The following is a 17,867-nucleotide window of genomic DNA, read 5'->3' on the forward strand; positions in this document are numbered from 1 at the left end:
ACACTGGAACATTAAGTTTCGATGCTCTGTTTAGAAAATCTCATAGAATCCAAAAGATTCTCATAAATTCCCTTAGAGATTTTAAAAGAATGAATGAGTTCTATGAGAAGTGCTATAGCTAAGTATAGGGCCTTCTACATACAGCTATAAGAATCTATCGGATTTTTTAAGCAGGGTGCTGGTATCATGAAAAATATATTGTGTGACACAAGCTGAAACACTATTTCAGACCACGGGTGATGTCAGCCCTCGCCTACGGCTCGGGCAGCCAACTTCACCCTGGTTTGAAATAGTTTTGTTTCATCCCTTGTTACACAATGTAATATTTTATTTTAAAAATTTCGATTTATTTATAAAAAATGAAATGTCAAAGCCACTTACTGATGTTTTATTTTTTAGATAATAATAAAAATTAGAATTTCCTATTGTCTATTGAATGAAATCTCTTCTAAAACATCACATCTGGTATATTAATATACATACAGCGGATATGAATTCGCAATGTAAATTTTGCTGTCACAAAGTACAGGAAATTAAAGTTTCAGAGAAGCATTTGGTGAAAAGTTTATAAAGTTATACTTTAACGACTAGTATAGCATGTGAAATTTTAAATGAAGATTCACGCATGATTGCGATACTTAAAATTTATTAATTAAAATTTTATTTGTTTTTATTTTTATTAAAAGTAACATTTATAATATTAATCATGAATACAACACTAAAGTTTGAATTAAACTAATTTTTTTAAATTTCATACATTAAATTATAATCTTCTACATTTCACTAATTGGTTCAGCTTATTAGTTAATTGCTTGTATAAAATGCATCGTTTATTTTTACGTTGCAAATTCATTAGAGAAAAAAAAAATTTTTTTTCTTTAATACTCATGAATTTAAAATGATTTTTAATTTAAAAATTATTTATATCAAAAAGAAAAAAAAAATATGTTTGAAATTTTTAAAATTATAATTCGTCATTACATTGCAGAAGAAAAAAATAAGGTCAAAAACAGAGTGTGTAATGAGCGTTAATGTAAATACTGAAAAAGTAATACTTGAAGTCAAGGAGTCGTACGTGTATGAGAGTGTATACAGAAAAAAAAAAAAAAAAAATAGAAATTACAAGTAAAAGTAGAAAACGAGTAGAATATAAGTGACAAGTAAAAAGCTTTAGTACAAAATTAAAAGATCTCTCAAGACGCTCCAGTTAGTTTTTGATGATCATGATACGATGTCTGTGTTAGCAACTAGAAACGTAAACAGGTACAAGTGGGTACAAGGGTTGGTATGTGATGCAAAATCCGTATGATATTGGAGGAGTTGAATTCAAAATGATAACGTGAATAAGAATGTATATGATGTATGTTTAGTAAGAGATTAAAATGAATATTGTCACCCGTTATGCAGATCGAAATGGGAAATGGCGAATGTATAGGATTGGATCTGGATGTAGGGCGATGGTAAATGACAAGAGAGTCCGAGTAGTTGGCGCTTCAGTCGAAGCTCGTAGGCTGGCTCGTTATTATAGTCGTACATATATATTTTTAGAATAATTTCACGATTTGGTCTTGGTCGGTTTCAGTCGGTGAATAAATCTGTGTTCATACTTAAAACTTTATATACTAGCACTTGTTTAAATTCATTTATTGTTGTTTATGTTTACATTGTCACTATAATAAGAGTAATTTTATTATATATTACAGTAATGTTGTACATATAATAAGGGTGAACGAACGACAACGATTGTGCGTGTAATACAACTAAGCATGGAGTGGATTTTGTGTAGTTTTAAATTACTTGAAAGTATTGTCGTTTATCCTAATAACAGGTGAGTTATTATTTTTTTTAAATTAATTTTTTTGTAATAAATTACAATACTTAATTTTACATACTCTCATATTTTTATTTTTCATTTAAAAAATATTTTTTTTTTTAATTTCACATTTTTTATCTGTCAAATTTATTGGATTTCATTATTATTATTATTATTATTATTATTTTTTCATTTAAATTATATAAATAATTTAGATTTTAAATTTATTTACTTGGAGAAACCAAAAATTATATTTCGTACTAAATAAAAATTGTTTTTATGTGTATATATATACTCACCTGCTGATTTTATAATTAATTTTTTCTTTTTTTCTTTTATGAGTGTGAATGTAGCAGACATCAGACAAATTTAATATTATTAATAAATAGAGTAAATAATTAATAAAATTAAATTAAAAAAAAATGCGTATTTGAAAAATTTTAAAATTAATAAGTGCATTTTTTACAAATATTATTTTTAAAAATTATTTACTCTATTTATTTATAATTTTAAATTTGTCTGACGTCTGCTACATTCACACTCGTGTTTTTTTGTTTATTTACTTTAGTAAGTAATAAGAATGTTTAGTAATAGTACAAGTCCGGTAAATATTTTATATATTGAATGAGAACAAGTCGAGAAGATAGAATTGCGTGTAGTTAAGACAAGTTTTTTTTTTTTTTTGAATTAAACTACATTCCAGGTACGACATAATTAGTAATTTTCGTAATTACTAAAAAAAAAAAATAGTAAATATTTTTTTTTTATAAACAATAATGTTTATTTGTCAATATATGTCACATTAATAATTCTTCAACCGGTTATTTAACATATTTCATGATGTTTATTTATTTAATTAATAATAGCGTTAATAATTATCTTAGTTAAATTATGTCAGTCAATTTATATTATATTTTACGTTATAACAAATGCGTGTTGTATGTGCGTTGGCGTTACAGACAAAATGATGACATCCGCATGCTCGTTATTATTTGTTATATACATTTAATTCAATAAAAATAATAATTAATTAAGTGAATTTTATTATTTGCGTAAATATATATTATGAATTTATAATAATATTAAAATCCGAGTTAAATGTATTGTGGTATAAAGCGATACAGATAAAATAATTTCAACTATTTCTATCAATAAGTTTTAATGAGTATCTGAAAATAAAATAAAGTATTATTAAATTGAATTGAATTGAATGAAATTGCAAAAAGAAAAAGTATATATGTATATTTAAACTGTGATTGTTAAGATTCTATGATATTAGATTTATCGTGAGACTTTAATAGAAAAAAGCTCCTCGTTGTTTTCTACTTTTATATCACCGAAGACTTTGGAATAAATAATCCTCCACTCGCAGTAATGCTCTTTCGGTTAGCCTCTACTAACCTGGCCCCTTGGGGACACATAAATTTTGCGTAAAATTGACTGGAAGAAAAGGCATACATTAGCCCGAGGATCTGGTAAAATATAAATAATACATGATAGAGATGACTGAAAATCGTAAACGTGAGGTACCTTCACGGATAAAAGAAATACGTTCGATATTATTCATATAAAATATAAAAAAGATTTTGTATACTGATAAAGTATTTTTTATTTTATTTTATTATTTATGAATAAATTGTTTTTATTTTATTTTTTCATTCTTACATTTAAAAAGATGACCTTCAGAGAGTATTTTATAGAAAATTTATGATAGTCTAGAAATTTATTTTTAAATATTTTTTATGCAAATTTATTTTAGTTAGTTTTAAATCTATTTATGATCATAATGAGCTCACGTCAAACCATTACACATGTAAATTTATATTACGAGGCTGCACGTATTGCTTTTTAATAGAGTAGACTACTTGAGATGATAATAAAAAAATTAAACGCAAATTACTACCTATGAATATGTAATCTTAATTACACATTTCTTTTTAAATTTATTACATTATTATTTAATATGTATTTTCTATACCATTTGATTTTAGTTTTATTATTTTATAAATTTATTTATGTATATTATTCCTATTTTATAATAAATAATTCTTTTCTATTCATAAACATTTTGTTTCTTTGCTTATTAGTTTCACTTTTTTTTGTCTTCTTCCCCACTCTTGTCTTTTTTTTTGTCTGCTAGTCAACATTTGCACTTCGTATTCTTTGGCATAATTGATTATTGCTTTTTTCTGTTCCGTACTTAGTGTTTCGAGGATTTTTTCTGTCATAGTTTCACTGTTTTCTCGCCTTAAACGTCTAGGGCCTTAACCGTCACGTGCTTCATTAACTTCCTGATCTCTGGGCACATCCTTATATCTTACAAGTCTTCCTCCTGCCTTGTGCACGATCTGCATTTTGTTTCCTTGGACCTTTTACTTTTTGTATTGCCTAGGTTTTCGAATCTGATTCTCGTTCATTGCTCTTTCTCATATGCTTTCAGCTTCTTATCTTCCCAGTATGTCTCTGGCCCTAAGTCTTTCTTAAGCTTTTGGTATTCTTTCCAGTAGTTGGACTTTCCTATTTTTGCCCAGTGAATTTGTAATTTATTATCTATTGCGCTGTTTGTAGGTTTATCTATATATATTGTATATTTTTTTTTTTACCTACCTAATACTTTTTCGAATATTTTCATACTTTTATATATTTCACATTATTATTACATTGATTCATAATAGATAATTTTTATTTTTAAATCGTCGAAAAATAATAATTCAATAAAAAATTTAATAACAAACTACCCTATCAAAAGAATCCATGTGGGATTGCATGGGAACCCATAGGAATCCATATGGAAAAGCATGGATTTATGTAAGCATCCATGTAGGAAACCACGGGTATCTGGTTCTCATATGGGAAATCCACATAGGAAATTGTGGGATTCCCATGTAGGAACCTCTGATAGAAAGCTGTGGGTATCTAGATTCCCATATAAAAACTTGACATAGGAATTAGAATATATGGATTTTTTTGTAGAAAATTCACATAGAAATCTAGGTTTCTATACCAGTAATTTCTATAGAATCTGAGGTATCTGGATTTTTACGTCTATGGTCTATTGATACGCGCATATGAATAAAAGAACAGGTTAATATTCTATTGGCAGGATATATTTTTTTTTCATCAATTTGTTTGTATCCATAACGTGACGCTTTTTGTTAATTTTCCAAATTCCTAATCCATACAAGATTCCCATATGGATTTTGATATGGTGCAAATTCCCATGGGAAATCATCGTAAAAATCCACATAGAAATCCATACTAGATTCCCATATAGATTCGGTATGGTATGGATTCTCATAGAAACCCATGTACGAATCTATATCGGGATCTATGCTGGATTCCTATAGGAAACCATATGGGAATTCATTCGAAGACGTCATGTAGAAACCCACATAGAAATCTAGGCTAGCTTCCCTCATGGAACTTTTTGATAGAATAATCGCTAATATTCCATTGTTATTGTAATAATAAAATTTCAAAAGTTCTCGAATTTTCTAGATTTAAATTCCTTAACGTTTCTTTATAATTATTATATTTCTAGTTGAGAGAAAAAAATAAATATTAGTGTGTTCAATAAAAAAATTATTATTAATTCTGATAATAAAAAATAATTATAAATTATGTGATTATATTAGAAGCGAAATAAAATAGCATTACCATTAATATAAATGATAAAATTTATAAATGTTAAGTATGAGTTCATTTTATTTTCTACTTTTTATTATCACGATCATTTTTGCCATCATAGTTAGTTTTCCTATGGCATTCTTTCGAAGGTACTCGAATAATAGAATTTCTATCCTTCCCAAGACAGAACCAAATAATTTAGGGTATAATTCAAATAATGTTGCTTCAAATGAAGAATTTTTGAATTTACAAGAACCTAGTCATGTTCCTACTCCGACTAATGATAATTGGGAATCACTACAAAATGATCAAGTACTTTCAGCGGGAATATTTAACTCCAAAGAACCTATACCAGAAGAATCACTAAACGAACAATTAATAAACTTAAATAGTATCGATACTGATACTACTACCGCTGATGATAAGTTTAACGATAATTTCAAAAATATTATAAAACAAACAATAAAACAAAATATTAAATATCTTTTAAGTGATAATAATAATTATGAAACACACTTATCTTATCCTGATAATTACGTTCAAGATATACTTAAAAATATAAAAGGAAATGAAACTAGTAGTTTAAAAGATTTGTGTAATTTTGGTATTCAAATATTACACATGCATTTAACTTCACAGAGAAAAAAAAAATTTTATATGAATTCATTGATTAATATTATTAAAAATATTAATAAAATAATTGTCCCGCAAGCTAATTTAAACGATAATAATTTACCAGAGACAGATAAATCCAAATGGGATAATACTATCTTTCGTTTATTAATTTTACTTGCAATGTATGAGTACATTGGATACAACAGTTTAAATAAATTATCTACTTGTCATAATGTAATAAAGTCTATTATTCAAAAGTTTGATGAATCAGTTGGAATGCCCTTTGATAACGATATTAAATTTATATGTTTAACAATACCGACATTACTAACAGATTATTTATATGATCGTCATAACTTTTATGATAAAATCAAAGAAGCCGTTGGCTATTTAGAAAATATATTTAATAAAATTGACCATCAAAATAACTTTTACTTCAATATCTATACAATATTTTCAAATGAATTGAGTAAATAAAAAAAAAAAAAAATAAATAAAATAAAAAAAAAACATTTAGTATTGAAATTAAATAAATTTTTTTTTAATTTTTTGATTTCAGGACTCAACGATTCGAGTGTTAGTCAAGAGTAAATTCCAACAAACTCATTTTAATCCAACGAATATTTGAAAAAAAAAAAAAAAAAAATTATGAAAATTTCAAATGTGATAATAACAAATTTTGAATTAATCGATATTATGGTTATCTATCGTGAACTTACGCGATTTCTTAATAGAAGACACTGAAGTTTGTTGAAACCATCTAAGTCATCGTAGAAATGCCAACGTAAACGTTTAAGAAAATATCGTTTAATGTAAGTGCATGTATGCGTGTATATATGCACGCGTGTGTGCGTGACAACGAGGAGGAGGGTGATGGATGACATACGAGGCACTTCGGCAGGTCGCCGACTTTCTCAGATCTTCGATCCAATCGCCCGACTCGCCTCGGATTTTGGTTCTAGTTCTTCAGCTCCATGTAGCCCACGTTTGGGTTTAAATAATCGGACTTATGAAAATGCTAGTGTCTTTGAATCAAATAAATCACGTGTAAATAATAAAACATCAGATGTTAATCATGAAAATACACGATTATTATCGAGACAACGTAGCGGTAGTACAACACGCCAAGTATCGGTATTACCATCTAATAGATCACAACAATTAAATGATTCACCTGTACATTCTAGAAGCTTAACGTCGACTTATGTCAATGTACCATGTGATAATTCACATCATGGACATCGAGACAAGTCTTTTGTCGATAATAATAAAAGTAATATTGGGTATATTGAACTAAGATCTAAAGACAATAAGCCTCATTATCATGGTGTGATGCCACCACCTTTTAGCTTTAGCTCTGAATCAAGTGGCTGTGTTGAATATGCTGACAAAAAAAATTTATATGAAAATAAATCAGATAATTTCAGTTCGTACGGTAATTTTGAAAATGACTCGTCATCTGATGCATCTTCACCTTTATTTGAAAATGTCGGTGGTGAAGGTGGTTCATCATTGAGTTCAAATGTTGACAGGATATTGACGGCATTTGGTGGTGGTAAACAACAGCAATTTCGTAGAGCATCAATTGATCGTGATGTTACCTTCAATTCATCAATGTCACCAGCAACGTCTGCTAGTGACGAACCGAGAGAACGATTTGATGTTCGAACTACGGCTTACTCGTCTTCTAAAAGTTTCGATGCTGGTTTTTCTGCTACGGTAGAAAATCTCAATTGGCAAGAGAGATGTTTAGAGTTACAACTTGAACTTCATCGGAGCAGAAGTCAAGCGACTAGAGTACGTGATATGCTACGAGAGAAGGTAAGTTGATGACAAAAAATTTTAATTAATAAAAATAATTTTTAAGTGAGTTGAGTTGGTACTCATGAAAGTTTAATTGGTTTTTTGAGATGATTTTCTCAAAAGTTTTACTGTGTTGATATTGAAGATGTATATATGTATATTTAAAGTACCCTCTTTCAGTTCACTGAATTCAAACTTTGATTTTGCAACAAAAATTTTTTCATACTCGTGAATAATAATTTATGATGGCTTGAATTTTAAAATAATAATTTTTATCCGATTAAAAAAATAAAGCTAGTTTTAAAAATTCAAAATCTATTTTCATAAATAAAATTTTTTTGTCATGATAATGAAAGTACTTTTTTCGTAAAGTGAATCTATTTTGCTTTTTACGTCGTTGTTGTTCAAAACGTATACCCGATTATCTTGACGTGAGTGCTTTTGCTCTTACCCTGATATGTTCTTTTTTTTTTTTTTTTTATTTTTCCTTAAGCTTCCGTTGGGAGCTATCACTGAGATATTTGATCCGTGACAATGCAATGAAGGGTAACATTTGAGCCTGTCTCTCATCGGAATTACTACATTTTCATTGTTGACTGACCATATTCTAACAATTTATTACTTGAAAAACTTATGTCTTCAAACCAATTTATTTATTTTTATTACGACTTCAGATCGTATGTTATAAAATAAATGATAAGAGGCATCAAGTATACAAAAAAAAATATAATTTATAGTTGATTATGATATATTTCGATGTATGAACATCCTTGAGACTAAATAATTATATGCGTGGTCACGTTCAATAAACTGCTATATACTATGGATTAAAATAAGATAAAGCACGTAAGAACCATCACCCTTATTTTAATATTTTTTAATATAAAATAATTCTGCTCAAGACAGAAAGTTAACATCTTTTCATTTACGAAATAATTTTAAGATTAAGAATTATTTTAAAAAATTGAATTAGATTAATACATCAAAATATACTATTATTATTGCTTAGCATAATCATTTTATTACAACAGTAATAATTTGTATCTGATATGCTTGTTAATGTAATAATAAAACATTTGTTAAACATTTGTATTACACTGCAAAAAATTGATGTACCTGAAAATCGGAACGTTTTTTGTGGAACGAAAATGAAAAACAAAATGAAAAGCAAAAAATGTATTCAATCTAGATTTCTGAAATGTTTCTCATAGACGATAGTATGTCAGCTGAATTGCTGCTACCCCCAATTATTCCTTAAGCTGTCAAATTACATAAATTGTTTTAACATCAAAATAAAGTCCCCATCGAAGTGAGTTCCACTCCGAAGGAATTAATTAAATAAACAGTCATCCGCTTCACAATCACTTCGCATCCACTCCGGATTTAATTCGCATTCACTCCGTATATTTTTTACAGTGTACCATTTTCTAACTTATAAATTGGTAATAAATATAATTTTTTATGGTTACTGGGAAAAAATTAATTTTTTCGAAGAGTACCCATTTTTGCGTTGAGAAATGAGTTTATTACGAATTAGCAATAAATGAATCACTTCATACTACAAAAAGTGCTCTTTTGTCTCAAGAAAAATTATCTTCGCAAAAAGAACACCAACTTGACCCAAAGGATTTAGCACTTAGTCCATGTAAGAATTAATTTTTTTGAATTAAGAAACGAAAAATTTAACCATCAAAAGAGTTATTTTTTTTTAAAGAAATTTTTTTTTCTCAGGGTTAAATGGCACAACTTTCAATTCTTAGAAAGTAAGTCTATTGAAATATTTTTAAATACTTCTTTCATTTTTAAACCAAAAAATTAAAGATGGCCGTTTTGCTTTGGTAATGGCAACACCCCTACTTTGCCTTAGTATATTATACGTTTATATAAAACAAGTGCTTTAACTCAACCAGCTTTATCTTAATCTTCGTTGGAAATTCTAATTTGTTTGTCTATAAAGTTTGTACCGTTACTGTTTAAAGTAAAGCAGAAACAAAAGTAAAAGTTTCATTTAAAATTTTGAATTAAATAAATAAAATCCATAAAATAAATTTTTTTAAATATAATATTCTTTTATTTTTCTTTTTAACAAATGCTATTAATTATGATGTAAATGTTTCAATTAAAATAATCAGGTTTTAAATTAAATAAATACAGCTATGAATTTCCATAATTTTATCTTTAATAATTATACTTGGATATTACATAATGAATAATAACTAATTGGTCAAATTAACGGCAAATATATCCTTATTTTTTTAATTGTAGTTATATAATCGTTGAATATTCATTGTTTTTAATAAAAATCAATGTGATAATATTAATGGTGTGATAATTGGTTAAAACATTAGTGTGATTAATCTAGCTAATAAATAATTTTTATTTGTACATTTAGTAAAATGTATGACTTACATTGAGTATTTACGAAAATGATAGTATACTCTATAGTAGAGTGAATAAAGAGAAAACTCAGGGGAGTAATATCATTCGGTTACCTATTACATTACCGTGAAATATGTCCCATTATCTTGATTTGTCTCTCAATAACTTGAAAACTCATTATCATTATAATTTACATGATGACTTTCGTGTTTATATCTGAGTTGACAATTGTCGGTGTCGATTTGCTTCACTTTATAAATGTCAAACAGGTAAAAAAAAGGTGTAGTTGTATTTACCACAATTAGAGGGTACATATACTACAGTGACTAGTAATATATGCGATTACTACATGTTTAGTAACGATTACTAGCCTATTGTGGTACACAAACCGTAGGAACATCTACTACTGTCATTAGTAAAAATAACTCCTTGGTATATGACAGCTGTGGTTCTTACTACTCCACAGCATAGCTTAAAATTTTTTATCTATAATTCATTTATTAAAAGAAAAAAAAAAACGTATTTTTACATTTTGATCGATTTGATTTATCCTTATATTAGGAGGAAGAAAAAAAAACTTTTTTATATATTCCGCAGTAATAAATTTTCTTGTATATCTTTTTTTATTTATACAAAAATACAAATGACTGAGCTTTTCAAAGCTGATGTCTCAAGATGAGTAAAAGAAATAAAAGGGAAGAAAGATGTAACGTGACAATATTCCATTTGGAAGACGAAAAAGTGGCGCCGTGACGCCTTGGCGTCGGTGAAACTTCCGCACTAATACAAAGTGGTTAGCCGCATCAACCAACTACGTACATATATATGATATACATATATGTACAGTAGAGACATAAAATATCTCTCTTGGTAGTATTTAGCTCTTGCATTGATCCTGTAAAGCCGCCTCCTTTGTATCGATTCATGACACAGACAATTAAATAAATAGTCTTCCTAACGATACAGATTTTGGTATAAAATAAATAAACTTTTTTTTTTTTAATGAATTAGAATATTTATATTTTTTATCAATATCATTTATAAAATTGTTTTTATCTAACCAGATTGATAATCTAATCAATTCTATTGCAAATTAATTTTTTTTTTGCAATATATGTAATCTAAATTTGCCATCTTTACATCAACGATATCAAAAGACTTTACTCGAGATAAAATTATCTTAACTTTCATATCTTTCTTTATTTTTAAAAAACTTTTTAGTGTAGAAAAATTTAAAAACTTTAAAATAGAATGATATTTGAAGTATTCTTTATTGATACAAATTTTTTTATTATGTACGTTTCCCAACATTTCTAAAGCTAATTCAACAATTTATTTACTCTCTTAAAATGAATCAGTGAAAAGTGCTGCAAGTCAGTAAATATTCACTGCGAATCGGTCCTAAGTATATCACTGATTGAATCAGTGATATACTTGGAACTATTTATGCAGTGAATATTCACAGATTGGAATACTTTTCACTGATTCATTTTAAGAGAGTAGGCAGTTTCAAAATCGATCTATTTTTTTAATAGATTTTTTTACAAATCTTTTTGTTTAATTGTAATTCATGAAAAACTTTAGCTGCCATTTTTTTATTACTATTATTTTTGTTATTTCTTGCATATAAGCAGCGCCATATTTTGATCACTTTTTACACCCCAACTTTTTTTTTCATTTTTTGTACTATTATTATTATTATTATTATTATTATTATTATTATTATTATTATTATTATTATTATTATTATTTTTTTTTTTTTTTTTTTTTTTGTGTGATTTTACTAAACGACCAGGGTTTTTTTTTTTTTAATTTTTTGTAAAAGGAATTACGGCTATACTGGTCTTGTTCATTGACTTGTTAGATTAGATTCATCGTATTCATAAATACATGTGGACTAATTTTATTAGCACGCACCGCAATAGAATACATTTTTCGAAAAAAATCAAAGTCTTGAATTTACTATGTTTTAAAAAACGGTTTCGCCCCGAATATACTTGCTGGGCTCATCAGTAAAGTTGATGCAAGTATATTCTACTTTAGACCGTATAAATGATGTTAATTTAGAAAAAATTAAATATGAAAATTTAAAAAATGCAAGTTAAAAAAATGAAAGTTCAAAAAAAATTTTTTGGAAAAAAATGGAATGAAAAGTTAAAAAAGATCATATTTTGTTTGACGAAGAATTTTCTATATGATGATGTTAAAGCAAGTATTCCAATTTTGCTCTCATATTTTCGAAAAATTCTATATGATTTATATAGCCTCGTATAATTTTTTTTGTGTGATTTTACTAAACGACCAGGGTTTTTTTTTTTTTTTTAATTTTTTGTAAAAGGAATTACGGCTATACTGGTCTTGTTCATTGACTTGTTAGATTAGATTCATCGTATTCATAAATACATGTGGACTAATTTTATTAGCACGCACCGCAATAGAATACATTTTTCGAAAAAAATCAAAGTCTTGAATTTACTATGTTTTAAAAAACGGTTTCGCCCCGAATATACTTGCTGGGCTCATCAGTAAAGTTGATGCAAGTATATTCTACTTTAGACCGTATAAATGATGTTAATTTAGAAAAAATTAAATATGAAAATTTAAAAAATGCAAGTTAAAAAAATGAAAGTTCAAAAAAAATTTTTTGGAAAAAAATGGAATGAAAAGTTAAAAAAGATCATATTTTGTTTGACGAAGAATTTTCTATATGATGATGTTAAAGCAAGTATTCCAATTTTGCTCTCATATTTTCGAAAAATTCTATATGATTTATATAGCCTCGTATAATTTTTTTTGTGTGATTTTACTAAACGACCAGGGTTTTTTTTTTTTTTTTAATTTTTTGTAAAAGGAATTACGGCTATACTGGTCTTGTTCATTGACTTGTTAGATTAGATTCATCGTATTCATAAATACATGTGGACTAATTTTATTAGCACGCACCGCAATAGAATACATTTTTCGAAAAAAATCAAAGTCTTGAATTTACTATGTTTTAAAAAACTATGTTTCTAAATTAACATCATTTATACGGTCTAAAGTAGAATATACTTGCATCAACTTTACTGATGAGCCCAGCAAGTATATTCGGGGCGAAACCGTTTTTTAAAACATAGTAAATTCAAGACTTTGATTTTTTTCGAAAAATGTATTCTATTGCGGTGCGTGCTAATAAAATTAGTCCACATGTATTTATGAATACGATGAATCTAATCTAACAAGTCAATGAACAAGACCAGTATAGCCGTAATTCCTTTTACAAAAAATTATTATTATTATTATTATTATTATTATTATTATTATTATTATTATTATTATTATTATTATTATTATTATTATTATTATTATTATTATTATTATTATTATTATTATTATTATTATTGTTGTTGTTGTTATTATTACTAGTATTGCACACCTCGAACGCGAAGCGAAGAGGTAGTGCTCTTTTGTCACCAAATCAAAAAATCGTGATTCGCTCACTTTAAATCACTTCCACCAGCTTCATATTGCACTTATATAATAAAAAAAAGTACACCAATAGCAAGAGGAGATTTCAATTAATACTTCTGACGTAGTTATAAGATTATTTATTTCGGTCATTTAAAAAAAAAGTTAATTCAAAAAAATTTCATTTGGACGTCAGTCAGTCTGGATGGATGTAAACAAGATATCTTCTAAAAAACTCGACTTGTCACTTTGATTTTGTTTTTATAAGCTTTCGATTCTAACCCTTAGGAAGCCTTTTAAATTTTCTTTTGTAAACCGTTCATTAATATTTAAATGAAAACCCAAATCTGATGGTCTCAACTCATAACAAATTCGCCATTTTTTCTCCACAAATATATATATACAGTTTTTATTAATAGCGACAAAATCTATGGGCGACATCTAGCAGAGCATTTGAAATAAATTAAAATTAAATGTAATTAAATTGTTTTTTTTAATTTTTGCTATTAGTTATTTAACTATCTTTCTCAGTAGGTACAATATCGGTCATTAATTCTTGTGCGGTAGCATAGCATCGGGAAAAAAAAAACATCTCAAAAAGAAAACATGTATCACTTTTTTATACAAATAAAAACTATAAAAAAAAAAAATTGTAAAAAAAAAATACAATATTTAAAAATATATCTATATTAATTAAATGTAAAATTATAAATATGTATTGTAAAATAAGTGAATAAAAAAAAGTCCCTATAAAAAAAATCTCTAGATTTAAAAATCACTAAAAAAAAATTACAATAAAAAAAAAAATTCCTACAAAGAAACATTTGCATATCTAAACATCTACTTAAAAAAAATATGCAAAAATGAAAATCTCTACAAATAAAATATCTATAAAAAATCGGCTGTTTTGGAAAATCTCTATAAATCATCACATGTACAAATAAATATCTGAATAAAGTATAACCTCGAAAACTGGAAGCATTGCCACCACGTGCTCATAATCATGAATAAGTTCGTGTTGTAATATATAAGTATAAATAATAATAATAATAAAAATTATGGTTATTATTATGTTATTAAGAAAAATATAATAAATAATTTTAAACTTATAATAAGTGACTTCGAAAAACGTGAAAGATTCAAATCTGATAACTCCAAAGCACTGAGCCTGTAATAATTCATATAATTTTAATTTTTTTAATTTTATTAGTTAAACTTTATTTGAGAATATCATAAAATTATTATTATTTATTTTATAATTTTTAATTTTGTTTGACTATCAAGCCGTATGCCAGGATTCGATGAACGTCCAAAAATCACTTTTCTTTTTTAACTTCCCGCTAAGAGAATCGACGATTTTCGAAAAATTGGGAAGTTATTGTTTTCACCCCGATTTTCGAAAGTCGAGTTTTCATCAGATGTCGACGTTTTGAGGCCCTAGGAAGCTATTCTAACTATTTTCAGAATGATGTCCGAGTGTATATATATATATATATGTATATATATATACTAATGCAAAAAATTAAAGGAGCAGAACAATTTAATAAATTTTTTAGTGATTTTTGGAAGGCTGTAACTTGGTGAAAAAAAATCGTATCGAAAATTTAAAAAAAGCATTTTATAGCTTGAAATCTCTAGTTTAGGTGTATTTTTTCAAAATTTTTTAAAAGCTCCGATTATTGCGCAAACATGACTGTAACTCAGCAAATGCAAGGAAATGACAAAAAAAATGAAAAATTTCCAAAAAATGTCAAAAAAAAAATTTAGAACACAAAAAACAAGTTTCAATTTATTTTTTTTCTTCGATTTTTTTTGACATTTTTTGGAAATTTTTCATTTTTTTTGTCATTTCCTTGCATTTGCTGAGTTACAGTCATGTTTGCGCAATAATCGGAGCTTTTAAAAAATTTTGAAAAAATACACCTAAACTAGAGATTTCAAGCTATAAAATGCTTTTTTTAAATTTTCGATACGATTTTTTTTCACCAAGTTACAGCCTTCCAAAAATCACTAAAAAATTTATTAAATTGTTCTGCTCCTTTAATTTTTTGCATTAGTATATATATATACATATATATATATATATACACTCGGACATCATTCTGAAAATAGTTAGAATAGCTTCCTAGGGCCTCAAAACGTCGACATCTGATGAAAACTCGACTTTCGAAAATCGGGGTGAAAACAATAACTTCCCAATTTTTCGAAGATCGTCGATTCTCTTAGCGGGAAGTTAAAAAAGAAAAGTGATTTTTGGACGTTCATCGAATCCTGGCATACGGCTTGATAGTCAAACAAAATTAAAAATTATAAAATAAATAATAATAATTTTATGATATTCTCAAATAAAGTTTAACTAATAAAATTAAAAAAATTAAAATTATATGAATTATTACAGGCTCAGTGCTTTGGAGTTATCAGATTTGAATCTTTCACGTTTTTCGAAGTCACTTATTATAAGTTTAAAATTATTTATTATATTTTTCTTAATAACATAATAATAACCATAATTTTTATTATTATTATTATTTATACTTATGTATTACAACACGAACTTATTCATGATTATGAGCACGTGGTGGCAATGCTTCCAGTTTTCGAGGTTATACTTTATTCAGATATTTATTTGTACATGTGATGATTTATAGAGATTTTCCAAAACAGCCGATTTTTTATAGATATTTTATTTGTAGAGATTTTCATTTTTGCATATTTTTTTTAAGTAGATGTTTAGATATGCAAATGTTTCTTTGTAGGAATTTTTTTTTTTATTGTAATTTTTTTTTAGTGATTTTTAAATCTAGAGATTTTTCTTATAGGGACTTTTTTTTATTCACTTATTTTACAATACATATTTATAATTTTGCATTTAATTAATATAGATATATTTTTAAATATTGTATTTTTTTTTTACAATTTTTTTTTTTTATAGTTTTTATTTGTATAAAAATGTGATACATGTTTTCTTTTTGAGATGTTTTTTTTTCCCGATGCTATGCTACCGCGCAAGAATTAATGACCGATATTGTAAATAAGAGTTGTCTGTATCGTACTGTCAAAAATTATTTCATGTTGGTTAAACAGATAGAATTTTTTTTTCTCTTTAAAAGAAATACGTGGTTCAGTATATAATTAATAAAAATAAATTTACTACTTAAAATATTGCATGAGCATTTGAGGTGTGCACTTTTGGATTTTCCAAATACTTTTATTTTTTGAATGAGTAAGTGAGTTGTGCACGTTCGAATTTTTCAACTTTTTTTATTTTCTTTCAAAGTACGGTCTTCATTATCGCAACAATGAAAATCTTTAAGAATGAAAATAAACTTTGGATTAAATTTGAATAAAAACCACAATGCTGGTATCAATTTTTATCAATATGATTCGGAATTAAAGTAAATAAAGTACTTGAAATACCCTTTTTTTTGGCTTATCTAGATCTTTGTTAAACGACAAGACCATTATTGTTACTGAAGCCTTCCTCGCCTCGTTCGTCTTCAAATGCAATTACATTAAAAGAGATTCGTTCACCTTTCTTATGTATATATATATAAGTATACATATAAGAAGCTACTGAGATTGGACACTTCAAATTAACGAGTTCGGACACGGGCAAGTACTTCTGAATACTTGACTGAAGAAGTAGAAGTACTTTAAAGCACGGCTTTAATCGTTTTTTAAGCAGAAGAAGCTCTAAGAACACACCCAGATGTGTATCAACTATATTTTTTTGTCTATTTTTTATTTAGGAGATATATATTTGAATGAAAAAAAAAAAAATTCGTAAACGAAAAGCGCATTATATTATAGAATGTATTAAAATTACTGATAATTTATGTATTTAAATAATCCAGCCACAGTCAGAACGATAATAAATAAATAATCAATCGCAATTTATTAAAATAAAACAAATTTTGTGAAAATGAATATTATTAAATAAACTACATAATCTACAGATAAGCTATATATTTTCTTGGTACAAGCTTGCTGTCTCAGCGCATTTTCAATGCACGTTCAGAGTACAAAGACAGAAAGAAAATGAAGAAAAAGATAAGAGAGTATGGTAAAAAGAAGATGAGAAAATGAAATGTGTAGTAGTGAAAATAGTTTAGAAGGTATTGACTATTTATCGAAGCACTCTCTTTGGTGTGAAGTATCTGGCTACGTGTGGCTCGTCACTTGG

The 17,867-nt window shown here is 26.7% G+C and overlaps 1 protein-coding gene across 4 annotated transcripts in view; it reads left to right on the forward strand.

Moving 5' to 3' along the window:
• The first annotated feature begins 1,479 nt into the window (after positions 1 to 1,479).
• Positions 1,480 to 17,867, forward strand: part of LOC130672056 (uncharacterized protein CG43867) — a 61,325-nt gene continuing 44,937 nt past the window's right edge. For 2 of the 4 annotated variants that reach the window (XM_057476269.1, XM_057476268.1), the window contains exons 1-2: positions 1,481 to 1,828; positions 6,615 to 7,876. In XM_057476269.1, coding sequence (XP_057332252.1) covers positions 6,929 to 7,876 — 948 coding nt within the window. In that variant the 5' untranslated portion in view covers positions 1,481 to 1,828; positions 6,615 to 6,928. Of the gene's footprint in view, positions 1,829 to 6,614; positions 7,877 to 17,867 lie in introns of all 4 variants that reach the window. The other 2 variants (XM_057476267.1, XM_057476270.1) reach the window with 2 other exon arrangements.

Source organism: Microplitis mediator, chromosome 7 (genome assembly GCF_029852145.1).
Source record: "Microplitis mediator isolate UGA2020A chromosome 7, iyMicMedi2.1, whole genome shotgun sequence".
NCBI classification, from domain to species: Eukaryota; Metazoa; Arthropoda; class Insecta; order Hymenoptera; family Braconidae; genus Microplitis; species Microplitis mediator.